The 14,801-nt window shown below is 47.4% G+C and overlaps 1 protein-coding gene across 1 annotated transcript; it reads left to right on the forward strand.

The window, feature by feature from the left end:
- The first annotated feature begins 925 nt into the window (after positions 1-925).
- Positions 926-13,710, forward strand: SPMIP6 (sperm microtubule inner protein 6). The gene is made up of 6 exons (XM_065879523.1): positions 926-1,060; positions 8,443-8,581; positions 10,742-10,857; positions 11,872-11,947; positions 12,158-12,387; positions 13,624-13,710. The coding sequence occupies exons 1-6, from the start codon at positions 926-928 to the stop codon at positions 13,708-13,710; spliced, it is 783 nt and encodes a 260-aa protein (XP_065735595.1).
- The last annotated feature ends 1,091 nt before the right edge of the window (positions 13,711-14,801 follow it).

Here is a 14,801-nt window from a genome sequence, read left to right on the forward strand (position 1 = left end):
CTTCTACCTGAGGCAGTGTAGCGAGTGTAGCGGAGAGAAGTACGAAGCTGGCAGCCAGCACTTTCTGGGTCTAGGGAAAGTGCATGGTTCCCTCCTTCCCTGTGAGGGAGGTTGGAGGGGAGGAATCGAGGCCTTAGTTTGCCCCCTGCCACCCTTGCCCCTTGTAGATACTGCCTTAACACTCCCTCTACCCTCAGCTCTGGCTGCCAGCCAGCCGTTTCTCCGTGCTCACTAATTTATTTCCAGGAAGGTGTGTGGAAGACATGAGCCGTGTATAAAATTTTTTTTAACATTTCCATCGCAGTATTGACCATCATCCTTGGTTGTGTATCGTGTAACACAAATAATGATATTAAAAGCATCAAACAAGCCAGCCTCAGCTCCCTACCTGGGGTGCGGGCAAGGGGCAGATGGGCCGGGAAGGGCAGAGGACCGATCCTCTGAACGCGCATTTCATCCTACCTCCACCTGTGGGTTCCCAGGCTAGGCCTGCCACCGACCAGCTGCAACGGCTCTGGATGACTCACTTGACCCCTCAGAATCTCTGTTTCTCTTCATCACAGTGAGAAGCTTTGCCTAGAAGATCTCCAGGGACCTTGTGAACTCTTGGAAATTGGGCTGTTTTGAGAGGCTTGAGGCAGGAAGAGACTGGGCTAGGGAGGAAATCAGACCTCTTCACCTCTCCAGGGATGGGGCTGAGCCAGGTGATATCATAATGGGCATTGCCCATCCTAGAGAGGGAATCAGGGTGGGGTAGGAGCAAGAAGGCTGTGAGGGAGGGAAGCTGAGAGGTCCTCCACAGGAGGGGGGTCGCAGCAGCTGGGGCACCTGCCGAGCTGTCTGGGAAAGGGGATTGGGTGGTCACTGATGTATTGCAGGAGCCCCTGGTAGGTAGAGCCCACCACGGCATCCCCTAGACCCCACTATGTTCCTCTTTTCCCATAAGACTAAGACCCCCATCAGCACCTACAGTGACTCCTACAGGGATCCTACCTCCATCAAGGAGGGCTATAAGGACCCACCTCTGTGGGCCTGGGAAGCCAACAGGTTTGTGACTCCGGTAAGTAGCGAGCTGGGGCGGGGGTTGGGGGGCGGGCAGCCCAGAGTGTACAGCTGTGGGCGTCTGGATCACTGACAGTGTGTGGTTGTCATTATGTGTTTGTAATTATTGTAGCTTTGTGTGTGTGTGTGTGTGTGTGTGTGTGTGTGTGTGTGTGATTCATTTGCTTAGGCATGGAATTTATCATGATATATATAAAGTAGTACGAGATCCTGCCCTCATGATGACCTCCTACTCCACCAGGGTAGGAGATGGGGAGAGATAGGTGATAATCAAGAAATAAATAAGAGTTTTGTAGATTGTCCCAAATTGTACATAAATCGGGTACTGGAAATGGAAAGTAACCAGGGAGAGCTACTTAAATAGAAGTAATGAAAGAGGGCTCTCTCTTTCAAGGTGACATTGAGCTGAGACTGGAAAGGTGAGTGAGAAATAGCCATGTGAAGAACTGAAAGAATAGGGTTCCGGGCAGAGTGATCAGAAAGTGCAAAGGCCCTGAGGCTGCCTGTGGGCTCTGCCTACAGGAATGTTTTTATGCATGCTTATTACAGTCTCCTGTGTCTGTACTTGAAGACAGGTGGCCAAGTGGGGCTGTGCGGCTTTCACAAAATGGAGAGATCTGTAAGTCTAATTGTGACTCTGCCCAAGGGAGTTTATCTGTGTGTACCACCCAACAAAACTTTGCTGAGTATTTACATGTGTCAGGGACAATGTGGTTACAGTGAAGGGCCAAGCCACGCCTTTGAGGATCTCTCGGCAAAAAGTGAACAAAGTAGGACTGCCCAGTGTGGAACATGCACCAGCAGAGGCTTGTGCTGGTATAACAGCCAGAAAGCCACTCCTGGGACTTGAAGGGCAGGTCTGCTAAGAGATCCAGAAGAAGGACACTCGAGCAGAAGAGGAATGTGAGACAGGGCAGCCCAGGGGCAGGGACCCACCAGGAACTGAGAACTGGAGCAGAGGGAGAGGCCAGCCCTATGGTAAGAGAGAAGCCTGCAGACCATGAAGGGCTTCAGGTTGTGTTGAGAAATGTGGTCATAATGGTCCAGCCTTTTGAGCCTGGGAGTGTCATGCTTGGATTGTGAGGGACACACTCTGGCCACTGTGGCAGGAGATTGAAGGGGCTGGAGTTGAGGGCAGGAAGCCCAGTGAGGTGGTGAAGGATGAGGGAAGAGGATATAGGTGGGAGATAAGGAGAGACTGTAGCAGTGAAAAATAGGAGAGTATTTTTGAATAGGAGACTATTGTTATACTCTCAATAGTACTCTCCTACTGTTGAATAGGAGAGTCTTTTTAAAATAATTTTTATAATTACAAAATAAATATATGCTCAATCAGAAAGTGGGGATCACTCAGAGAAGCACAAAGAAAACGGCCAATAATTCTCACTACCCAAAATAACTACCGTTAATTTATTATTATATGCCTTTTCAGGAAGCAAATATTTTTTTATGAAGGTGGTGTCATATTGTATACTAATATTTTGAATCTTGCTTTTTTCACAAAACCATATATCAAGTACATTTTCCTGTGTCAAAAATATTCTATAATGTAATTTTAATGACTATAGTATTTTATTTTATGAATGTACCAAAATATGGTTGAGGAATCTTATATTATCGGAAATTTAGATTATTTATAAAATTTTGCTAGTATAATTATTCTTGTACATTCTTTGTATATATCAACTATTCCCTTAGGATAAATTCATAGATAGAAATTGTTGAGGGAAAGGATATGTGAATCTAAAAACTTTGCATATACACTTCAAATTGCTGTGATAAGGGTTATAATAAGCTACATGCCCACCAGCAAAAGATGAGAGTGTCTGCCTGCTTTTCCAAACTCAATAGGAGGGAATTTTTAGGAAGCAGATAACACACCTTGGTCACCATCTAGATATAAAGAAGAGGGGAGAGGTTAAGAGGACTTCTGGGTTTTGGACTCTGGAAAACTGGAGGAAGGGCAGTGCTACCAACTGAGATTTGGAATTGCAGATTAGAGAGAGATTAGGAGTTCATCTGGGGACAAAAATATTCAAGGACTTCCAGGAAAAGATGTCTGCTGTGTAGCTGGATATACTTATCTGAAGCAAAGGAAAGAGGTTTGGGCTACAGACATGAATTCTGAAATCAACATATAGGTGGTAGCTGAAGTCATAGAGATTGCCAAAAAAAGAGTAAGAAAATGGCCAAGGATAGGACTTTGGAGAATATCAATATTTCAGGAGTAGGTAAAGGAAGAAGAGCCATAAAAGGAGACAGTGATAGGACGAAAATCATAGAGAAACCAACAAAGACAGCATTATTAGACAAAGCTCGGTGTCAAATGCTGTCAGCACAGAAAGGGATCTCTTGGATGTAGTAACACTTAGCCGCCTGGCTAAACAGCGTCAGCGACTGGAGAGGAATGAAAGTCAGATAGCAGTGGGATTAATAATGAAGGAAAAGTCTTCCGCTTCTGGCAGTGTGGTGGTCTAGAAACTCTGAAGGGCCCTCCTGCTTCCAAACAACTAGGTCCTGCATAAAAATTAATTTTCATTTTGTTTTGGACTGTCAGTGGAGATGAGTAGTAAGTATACTAAGAAGACAGGATTGCCCCGAGGACAAACGCCACTATTAGTACTACAAGCAGGAGTTTAAGCCTTAAGCTAGCTGAGAGATGGAGCAACTGAACCAGAAAGTCCAGTGATCTCTGGCTCCCTTCCTCCCCGCTACCCCAACACACACACACACACACACACACACACACACACACACACACACAATGAATGTATATCTTCTATGGTGGAAAATATCCTCAATGTAGGTTTCCAGTTATCCTTAGAGTATGGTCAGTCAGATCTGAGCTCACAATAAAAGACGTAAGGAGACAAACCACCCTATGACAGTCAACAGAAACAACAAACAGCAGACTTAAACCTCCAAGGATGTCAGATATTGGAAATAATAGTTAAAGAACACAAAATAATTATGAATTTTTCTGAGCAAAATGTGAACTCATCAAAATGAGGATGCAACAAGAGATTATATTTTTAAAAGAATGGACAGATTTTTTAAAGAAACGAAATTTTAGAAATAAAAGATATATGTGTTAAAACCAAAACTCAAAAAAAATTAAAAACAAAAACAAAACTCAATGGATGGATTAAGGAGCAAATTAGACACAGCTTAAGAACATCAGTGAAATGAAAAACAGAGCAGGGGGACTTCCCTGGTGGTCCAGTGGTTAAGACTCCACGCTTTCAGTGCAGGGGGCACGGGTTCCATCCCTCGTTGGAGAACTAAGATCCCACAAGCTGTGCAGTGTGGAAAAAAAAAACAGAGCAAAAGAAATTTCCCAGAATGCAGCACAGAGAGCTATAGAAAATATGGAAGAAACATTAAGCAATATGAAAGAAAGAGAAGATCCCACACACTACTCGGGGTTCCAGAAGGAAAGAGCAGAAAGGAGAGTAGTCATTATCTGAAGAGACAAAGGCTCTTGATTTTCAACAACTAACAAGAGAAATGAATCCATAGATTCTTAGGTAACACGTGAAACTGCACAACACCAGCTTAAGAGATGACCTTAAAAACATGCAGAGAGAAATTATTTTCAATGTGTCTTTCAAGAACAAAAGAAAGATAAAGACACAGACAAAAACTAAAATATTTACTACAATAAGACATATAATAGGGGGCTTCCCTGGTGGCACAGTGGTTAAGAACCTGCCTACCAATGCAGGGGACACAGGTTCAAGCCCTGGTCTGGGAAGATCCCACACGCTGCTGAGCGGCTAAGCCCGTGCACCGCATCCACTGAGCCTGCGCTCTACAGCCCACGAGCCACAACTACGGAGCCCACGTGCTGCAACTGCTGAAGCCGTCGCGCCTAGAGTCTGTGCTCCGCAACAAGAGAAGCCACCGCAATGAGAAGCCCGTGCATCGCAACGAACAGTAGCCCCCGCTCGCCTCAACTAGAGAAAGCCCACGCACAGCAACGAAGACACAACACAACCAAAAATAAAAATAAATAAAAAAATTTAAAAAGACTTACAATAAAGGAACTTCTAAAGGATACACTTTGGGGAGAAGGAAAATGATAACAAAAGGAAGGTCTGAGATGCAAGAAGGAATAGTGAGCTAAGAAACTGGTAAACATGAGATAAATTTAAACAAACATTGTCCATAGAAAATAATTATAATAATTTTTAACTTGTAAAATTTAAAGAAAGAACCAAAATATTAGAAAACAATATCATGTAAATTGTATATTAGAAAACAATATCATGTAAGGTACAAGGATAAGAAAGGAATTTTTACAAAAACTGTCATTATTCACAGATGATACAGTTGTGTTTATAGAATCTACAAATTATTAGAATAAGAGAATTTAGAAAGTTGGATGAATTTAAGATAAAAAGCATATTTAGGAAGCATAATCTTAAAATATATATATCATTTTAGCAACAAAGAGTGAGAGTAAATAGAAATAAATCTAACAATGTGTGCAAAACTGTATGGATAATATTATAAAACTTTGAATACTTTAAAAGAATACTTAAATGAAGAGGCATAACATGCTCATGAATAGGAAGAGTCATTAACATAAAGATTCCATGCAATTCTGATTAAAATCTCAACAGGAGTTTTTGAAGAATTTGACAAGCTGTCTCTAAAATTTATAGAGAAGAGCGAAGGCCCAAGAACTAGCTAAAACACACCTGAAGAAGAAGGGGACTTGCCCAGTCAGATATTAATATTTATTACCAAGCTATAGAAATTCATAAAGCATAATATTACTGTAGGGATACACAAATTGATTAATGGAATAAAACAGACCAGAAATGGAGCCACACATATATGGAAACGATATACAACAGAGATGACTGAAAGTAAAGCTATGGGAAAAGATGTTTCAGGCTTGGGGTGGCATTACAAATCTGTGGGAGAAGATAGATTACTCAATGAGACAACTGGTTATCCATGTGGATAAAAATTAAATTTATCCCCTAATTCACACCAAACCCCAAAACAAATTCCTGACAGATTAAGGCATAAATATGGAAAGTAAAATTGTATAATTTTAGAAAAAATTATGACATTATCTCCATTATCTTAGATTATGGATGGATTTCCTAAGTCACAAAAGCACTACATAAGAGATGAATAAATTCAACTATGTTAAAATTAAGAACGTATGTTCATCAAAAGACACCAAAAAGAAAATGAAGTTACAAGCCACAAACTGAGAGATGATAATTGCAACATGTAACTGACAAAGGAATATGTAGAATATATAAAGAACTGTAATTCTCTGGGTTAAAATGAACACGTTTTGACTCCTTCCTAAAACTCCTCAAAAACTACAATAAATGCATACTTAAGACATAAATTTGCAAGAATAGTGAGAAGGAAGGACAATGACAACAAAATTACAGAAGCTGGAAAGTGTGATAAATAAGTAGTAACTGACACAGCAGATCTGAGAAAGCTGAATCCAAAGCCAGCAGTGGGAAACACAAGACATAATTCAACTTAAAACTGCAGAATTTTTAAAAGGCTCAGAAATTGGTAATACTAGGTTTCTCTGGAACAGAAGATGGGACAGGACCAAGGCTGAAACAATAATGATTTGAAAGCTAAGAAGCAATTAAACCCCCTCTTCTATTCCACGCCGTAGGGTGACTGCTCGCCCATCTCTGCAAAAGTCAAAAGGCTTATATTTTGGCAAGGATCTCAGGACTGGAGATTCCAGTTAAGGTCAGGGTACCATACTGAAAACAGATGAACCTCCATACGCTGAATGCTAACCCCCCAGCAGCCCTCTTCTCCACTAGGTTCTCAGAACAATGGCAGCTAGGTCACTACTCTCAAGCCAAAGACTGAAAGAGTCTCTTCCGAGGGATCTGATGAGCCCAAGAGAAAAGACCTACAGATACTGACAGAGTTTGCAACAAATAGTCTAGCCAGAGCATCCTACAATGATGCCCACCCACAGCTCAAAGCCTCCAATGAGCCTTTTTAGTCTACTCATAAACATGAGCAGACAGTCAAAGATTACAGACATCTGAGGAAAGCCTCGAATGGAAACACTGAAGAGTCTGTGAGTTCTTCTAAATGATTATTTGTGTGTGTGTGTGTGTGTGTGAGCATGTCTGAGTGTGTATGTATAGATGTACATCTGTCTATGAGTGTATCTGGGCGCACAGATCTATGTGTATGTCTGGACGTGCATGTGTTTGTGTGTATGTAAAACTCAGGGGAGTGCTAAGTCATGGGGCCCCTCCACCCATATGGAGTATGACTGTGTAGGATCTGCCCACAGAACAAAACCTCAGCTGGGCACGGAGGATCCAAGAAGCCCCTCAGCTGAGGGGTTTTCAGGGGAATAGGAGCACTAGAAGCAGCAAGGTCTCATCCCAGGCCAAGAGAAGCCTCTGCTCTTCAGATCATAGGGATGAAATGCAGTGCAACAGCATCATCCCAGCACCTTGCTGCCCACTATGATGAGAAAGTCCTTTCTGGTGTCTGACTTTGCTGGGTGTCCCACCCCTGTAACCCAGCTGCCTTTTTTTCATCCCAGCTGCCTACAGAGACATGGGCCCACAACTAACTTGGCAATGTGCCTTTAGCTGAGGACAAGGGGGCCCTTGATCTGGGCTTCTACAGACCCAGCCAAACAAGGGGTGTTGGGATAAGATGAGGTGAACCCCAAGAAGCAGAGGGGCCCAGAGCCTGAACCAAGATCAGGGAAAAAATCAGGATAGGATGTGGACCAGCACAACGTAAATGTCAGGGTCAAGGGTAATATTGGTGTCAAGATGAGAGCCACAGCAGAATTAGGGTCAGGTTGGAGTCAGAGAATTAGATTTTAAAGTAGGTGCCCCTCTGGCCCCATCCTTCATCTCCTTCAAGGTGCCAGATTCACAGAGAGCCCTTCCTGTCCAAAACACCTGCCTAAGGTAGCCAGCTCCCAGGGCAGCCAGCCTTTCCTGAGGTTGTTCCACGGGCCTGTTGCTCTGTTGGGGAAGACCCAGGCCCTGCTCCCAGGCAGCACACAGTCTGGAAGAAAGAGGACAGGAACACCCAGCTCTGCCCTTATAGGTCCCAGTCAAGGAAAGAACAGAAATGAGAAGAACATCAGAAAACCACTCTGACTGAGGGAAAATGTTGGGTTCCAAGTCCGAGCCTTGGATGGAAGAAAAGGAGAAAAGGGTGATTCAAGCAAAAGAACTATGCAGAGGGAACCAAGGCTGGCCTGGGGATCCCTCTGGTATAGGGAGAGGGTTGGGAGACCCACCTGGGCTAACCTCAATAGGGCCTAAATCTAGGTCCAGCTGGATACCAAGGCTGGGGTCTCCATGCACCTAGCCATCTTCTCCCCTCTCTCCTTGCCAGGGCCTGACTCAGACTGTGCAGCGCCACGTGGATCCTGAAGCCCAGCAGAAGACGATCAAGTGTGCTGTGCAGGACTATAAGAGTTCTATACCAGGCCACCCCTACTTGCCTGAGAAATACTGGCTCTCTCAAGAGGAAGGTAGGGCCTCACCCATCACCCAACTGTGACCCCATTCAGTGACCCCAACAAAGACCCTACACCTGAACCCAACTTGACTTCTGACCTCCACCCTGATCCTATACAAACCTTATCCCCATCCTCGACCAGGGCTTCTTCTCTAATTACCCCCATTCCAGCTTGATTCCCAACCACCTGGCCTGACCTTGATCCTGACCCCTGACCCTGGAGGAGGAGATCCAGGCTCTGCCTTTTGGGAGCTCCCAGTCTATGCCAAAGAATTGGAAGAGGCCTGGGCCTTATCCCTAGAGAGAGGGAGGGAGCATTAACCTCCTCCAAATAAATTCCTCCATGTGTATTCCAGTGCTATCTCCTCCCATCTTCTTAGTGACCCTGCTCCATCAGGTTCCCTTCTCTCCTGCATCCCTCTGCCTCACCACATCTCTCTCCCCTCAACCTGGAAGCCTTTTCTAATTTCCTCCTGTCTAAAAATTCTCTCTCGCTCCTCCCCTTCACAACCAAGATTCTTGGAAATAGAGTCTATGTCTCTACTTCCTCACTCCTTATGCCTTATGAGAAATTATCTTTCTCATTTGGTTAGGGGTTTATTATGTCTTCCTGTACATTCCAAAAGAACAGAGTCTTGTTTTATTTAGAGCTGTGCCCCCTCCACCTAGAATAGCAGCAGGCTTCATAAGTATTTATTGAATGAATTGATGATTAATCTTCAGTTGAAATTGGGAGTCTGCATCTCCTACACTCATGTTTAATGTTTATTAAAACTGATCTTGTATGGTTCTAATTACCTCATCCATGGGACTCTTCAGTCTTTTCCTCATGAGACCTACCCTATGTATTTCACTCTGACCACTCTCTCCTCTGTGAAACTCTTTCCTTCCTCAGCTTCTCTGATGCCTCAATTCCTGGGTCTCTTGTTTAATCATTCTGGAAACATGGGGTTCCTCGGGATGCTGATCGGACCCTCCTCTCTCCTTATTCCTCTCCTGAGACCGTTTAATCTAACCCACATCTTTAATTACTGACAACTCTAAGTGTTTATTTCTAGTCTTGTCCTCTTACCAGGATTCCACTTTCCTTTATCTGATTATGATCAAATTTACCTGAATGGCCCCAAACACTTCAAACTCAGTATGTCCAACCCACCAACCTAGAACTCCAAGTCCCAACACACTGTCCCACACATACACGCACCTGCTTTTACTCTAGGGCCCCTAGAACTCCTTTCCTAATCTCTCACATGTATTCTTTCACACTGTTAGAGTGGTGGATCAGAGAGGAACTTACAGGACACTTAGGTGACTGGATGGGTGGGGCTTTGGAGGGTTTTAAGTAGAGAACTGTCTTGGTCAGATTCTCATTTATCGTAAGTGCCCCAGTTTCTATGTAGAGATCAGATTGTAGGATTTCAGAATGAGGCAGGAAGACCAGTAGGCTAATAACAATAATAAAAACAATAATAATAATGGTGATGGTGATGATGATGATGATCGTTTTCTCTGTGCCAGGCATTGTTCTAAATGTTTTACATATAATAACTTATTTAAATCTCACAACGACCCTATGGGGTAGATAGTATTATTACCCCCATTTTAAAATTAAGGAAACAGAGACAAGGTGAAATTAATTAACTAGATCAAGGTCACACACAGTTAATATCTGGCAGAGCTGAAATTTGAAACATAGGAGTCGGTCTACCGAGTCCATCCTATTAACCGTGACATTCTTGTCTCCTGGTTTAGGCACTGCAGAGATACAGGAGTGATATCATGGGGGACTGGAAGAAAGAATAGAGTCAAGTGATTTTAAGGAGGCAGAATAAGCAAACTTTGAGCCTGGATGTGGAAGATGAGAGGGAGGATTTGGGAGGAGGCCCGTTTCCAGGGTTTCCAGGTTGGCTGATTCAGAGAGGGTGGTGCCAGGATGAAAAGTGATCAGCTCAAAGGACCCAGGCTCCAATCAGAAGCTTGTCTTAGGTGGGATATAGGCTGCATCTCAGTGTCTAAGACAAGTATGGGGCCAGGCTGGGCTTTTCTGGCCTAAGGGAGATGAGTGAGAGTCCAGCTTTGTGCTGGGGATCAGAGGAAAAACATCTAAGGGGTCCCAGATCCTGGGGCAGAATAAGGAGTAATACTGTCTTATGTCTCCACCCCTATGATCAAGCAGACAAATGCAACCCAAACCACCTGTGCGGTAACCGGTATAATACATGGAAGATGGGACCTTACAACTGTACGGGCTGGAACAAATGTGCCACATACCTTCCTCGGCTGCCTAAGGTATCTACTGTGCCCAGCAAAGATGCCTGGGGCCTGGGACCACCCCCCACCCCCCATCTGCCTCCCAAACCACAGTGTCTGATATTTCACCATTAGTTTCTCATCCCTTTCCCACCAACAATGCTCCAAGGCCTTTTCCCATTTGTGAGACTAGGGTTTATATTTTCTAGGAAACAAGGGAGCTCAGGAGTGAAGCTGTGCTGGGCCTCTGGGTCCCAATCTCTGGCTAGGCTCTGTGGAGACATGGCTGGTGCGCACTCCTTGAGGCGCTACCTTCCTGAAGCTTGCCACCTGGCGCCTTCCCACATGGTCTGGCCAAGAAGTCATTGATAGGCTGAGTCTACCTGCTCCTCTCTCCCCTCCTTTGTGATGTGAGCAAGGACAAAGGAGGGAGAACAAGGCCATCCAGAGGCAGAGCAGATAGATACAGGAGAGTCTTCCAAAGAGATAGGAAGGAGTCCAGCCACGGCCCCAGGCATGAAGAAAGAGGGAAGATGTAAGGATACCAGGCAAGAGTAGGGGCTCTTAACTGTAGGTTGATGGCCGACCTCAGGTTGACCGAACCCTTCTGAATCAGAACTTCAAGAATCAGAATCAGAATTTTTCATAAGTTCCCCAAGTGATTCTGATGGGCAGGCAACACTGCAATATTGAAAAATCCCTATTAGAGAGACACGAAGACACAGCTACACAGAGTCAGCTAGACAAAGAAGGGTTAAAATCAGAGGCAAACGGTGAGACAGGGATATCAGAGGTGCAGGTCCAGACCTGGTCCACCTACAGCTCCACTTCCCCCACCCCCACCACCTGGGAGGCGGAGTAAACCGCGTTGCCCAGCGACAACCCCAAACACTCACAACGTGGGAGAGTAGGGGAGCTTCTGGAGGGCGGGAGAAGGCGCGGCCTGGGACTAGTCTGCGTGTTCTGGGGGACTAGTCTGCGTGTTCTGGGAGAACCCCCAAAGGAGGAACTCTTCCGGGTCAGAGCTTGAGGCAGCGTGTGTGCCACTTCCAGGAGGCCGGGATGGAGACAGTAGTTCGAGGAATGCCCTTGGTGTACCCTCCTAAGCCGGAGCGACTCAACGCCTACGGTAACGGATGGTGGGACAGTGGAGGGAAATGGGTAGGCCAGAAGGACGGAGGGGTGGAGACCCGAGGTACGGGGCGGAGGCCAAGGGCCCTGGAGAGGCTGTAACCTTGTCTCTGTTTGTGTCTCCATCTCTTCCTGTCTCTGAACTTGTCTCTTCCCATTCCTGTGACTCTGTGTCTGGGTCTCCCGGGCTCGGGGCCCGCGGGCGCAGAGCGCGAGGTAGTGGTGAACATGCTGAACTCGCTGTCACGGAACCAGCCGCTGCCAGAGATCACGCCCCGCTGCGGGTGTGTGGACCCGCTGCCGGGCCGCCTGCCCTTCCGGGGTTATGAAAGCGCTTCCTCGGGCCGCCACTACTGTCTGCGCGGCATGGACTACTGCGTCGCCGGGCCACCATGCACCGAACATCGCCTGCGGCTTTTGCACACGGAGCGGCCGACTGCAAGGTTCGCAGGGCCGCGCGCGCAGTAGCCGGGCCCCGCCCCCAAGCAAGCCCCGCCCCCAGAGTCCCCCCTACCCCAGCTGCGGACGCTCCATCCCGAACCACTTCTAGCTCTGACCTGCCTCTGTGCCAGACCTCACTCCGCCTCCAGCCCGCGCGGTCCGCTTACTGGCGTCTCCCTGTCCCGCCCTGGGGCCTCACGGCCTGAACGTACGGCTGAGGCGGGAGAACCTGCACGGAGATACCCGAGTTCCTGATCCTATCCCTCCTGAACTGGCCTCAAGGTCAACCTGGCTCCTGTACGTTTTCTGGAGGCTATGCCCGAGGGTTTCTTTGAGGAGCAAACTCCGCACACCGGTTTGCTCCCCCTTCCCACACCCGCCGGCCTCGCCCCCTACCTGGTCACCCGACCCTGAAGACGCAGGTTCTAGTTTGCGGAGTACCATGTGTCCTCAGAACAGTGTCCCCTATTCCTGGGCCTCGGGTCACCGTTGGTAATGGGCAGGGTCATCGCTGGGTTCTAAGAAGGCAAGGAAGTGGTGACCGCATTACCAGAAGGGCCCTGGCCTCCTCGGAGCCCCGCACCACCTCTGGAGGTAGACAGCCTCGCGTGTTATTGTGGAGGAAACTGAAGCTCGAGCGCTCAGCAGAAGCCCAGACTGCAACGCGGCCTTTTCCCTGCACTTGGCGTTAGACAAGGCTGGCTGAGCCTGGGAGAACTCCAATGTCCGCGTCTGTCTAGAGAGCTGTGAAAGGGGGAGGGAGATCCTGAACCCTGTCCCTAACCCCGTGGTGATACCCCGTCCCTCCCCAGGCTGAGAGAGACTGATTCATTGTGCAAAACTGGGTCTTATCCCTCACAAGGGCGTGGAGGAGCGAGAAAGTGCCTAAGCCTCAGAAACGTCGCCTCGTCGATAAGCTGGAGTAATTGCTGTCCCATGCTGAGGATCCGGGGGCTCCCAGGTCCTCAATGACTGTACCCCAACCCTCCCCAGAGTACAGCGTTCTCCGCCGCCCAGCCTGGGCGGCAGAAACGAGGCCTTAGGGGGAGGGGGACTTCAGGTGTCTTCCCAGAGGCGACGTTTCGAGGTCTTGAAGGGACAGGAGGCCTGAAGGGAGGATCTCCGAGCAGTGGGACTGACACCTGAAGTGCAGCTCAGAGTCTTGGTCTGGGTTGGGGCGTAGAGGGAAGTCAAAAGGCCCGACCCATTCCTGCCCACTGCTTCCTTCTCCAGGAGTGTATCGCCCTGCAAGCACCGGCCGGGAATGCAATGTGCTGTTATAACTCCCCCGCCGTCATACTACCCTTGTCCGAACCTTAGGTAAATCTGGCGCTCACACATGCAAATGCGCACCCACACAGAAGCTGTAACCTTGGCATGGCGGGGGACTCAGGGACTAGTTGGGATAACTGACCGCTGCGATGCACCGACTGGAAGATGACACCAGGGGGCGATGGTGCCATGGGGAAGTCAAAGCTGGCAACTAAATGAGAAGGCATGGAGGTGGCATTGAGGGTTTACATGTTGGCAGTGGGGCTTAGAGTCAAGAGATCAGGGCGTTAGGTTCAGGGCTTGAATTAAAGGGTAAAAAGTCAGTGTTAGGGAGCGGGTATTGGGAGTCAAAAATTGAACAGTAGAACCTGAGGTCAAGAGGTCAGTGTTGGAGCCTAGGGCCATTATTCGGGACAAAATGTTGGGATAAGATTAGCATTGAGAATTGGAGTCAGACGTATGAGGGTCCAAAAGGGCCGACCCATCTCTCACCACAGATGGGACACAAGTCACTTCAAGAAGACTGGTGGCCCCCAGAGAAACAACTACGTCGTCCACCCTGAGTTTGTGTCTGAGACCTATCCTGACTACCACCGCCGGTAGAGCCCAGGCTGGCCGGGCCAAGGGGGCTGAACAATAAATAGATTCTTCATCCTAAAGGCTGCCTCTCGTGTCCTTACCCAGCAGGATCTGGCAATGAGGAGCCAGTCACTCAGGCCTCTGCCAAGCCCCCTCAACTGAGATACAGTTTCTCAAAGTCATCTTGCCCTGAGCCCTCCCCACTCCATCATCTCAGTACTTCCCTTGGGTGGCCCTGAGTGCCCTCCTGACGCATGGCAGTAGCCCTATGAGAGGCATGACCTCCTCCTTTCCATCCCAGAGCCCAAACCAACGGGCCCACCTAGCCATGCAGGAGGGCCCATCTACCTCCCAGCCTATGAGGGCCCCACAGCTGCCATTTCCCCAATATCCCCCAAACCTAGATGTCCCTTCACCCCCATTATCCAGTGGACCCAGAATCGCCCATCCTGCAGTCAGAGCCACGTCCCTATACTCAAAGCTCTTGATCTCTGTTCCCAGAGTCTCCATCACAGCGACTCTGAAGTCCATGTTCAGATACCCTTGCTGCCCTCCCCCAC

The sequence above is a fragment of the Phocoena phocoena genome, chromosome 6 (genome assembly GCF_963924675.1).
Source record: "Phocoena phocoena chromosome 6, mPhoPho1.1, whole genome shotgun sequence".
Lineage (NCBI taxonomy): Eukaryota > Metazoa > Chordata > Mammalia > Artiodactyla > Phocoenidae > Phocoena > Phocoena phocoena.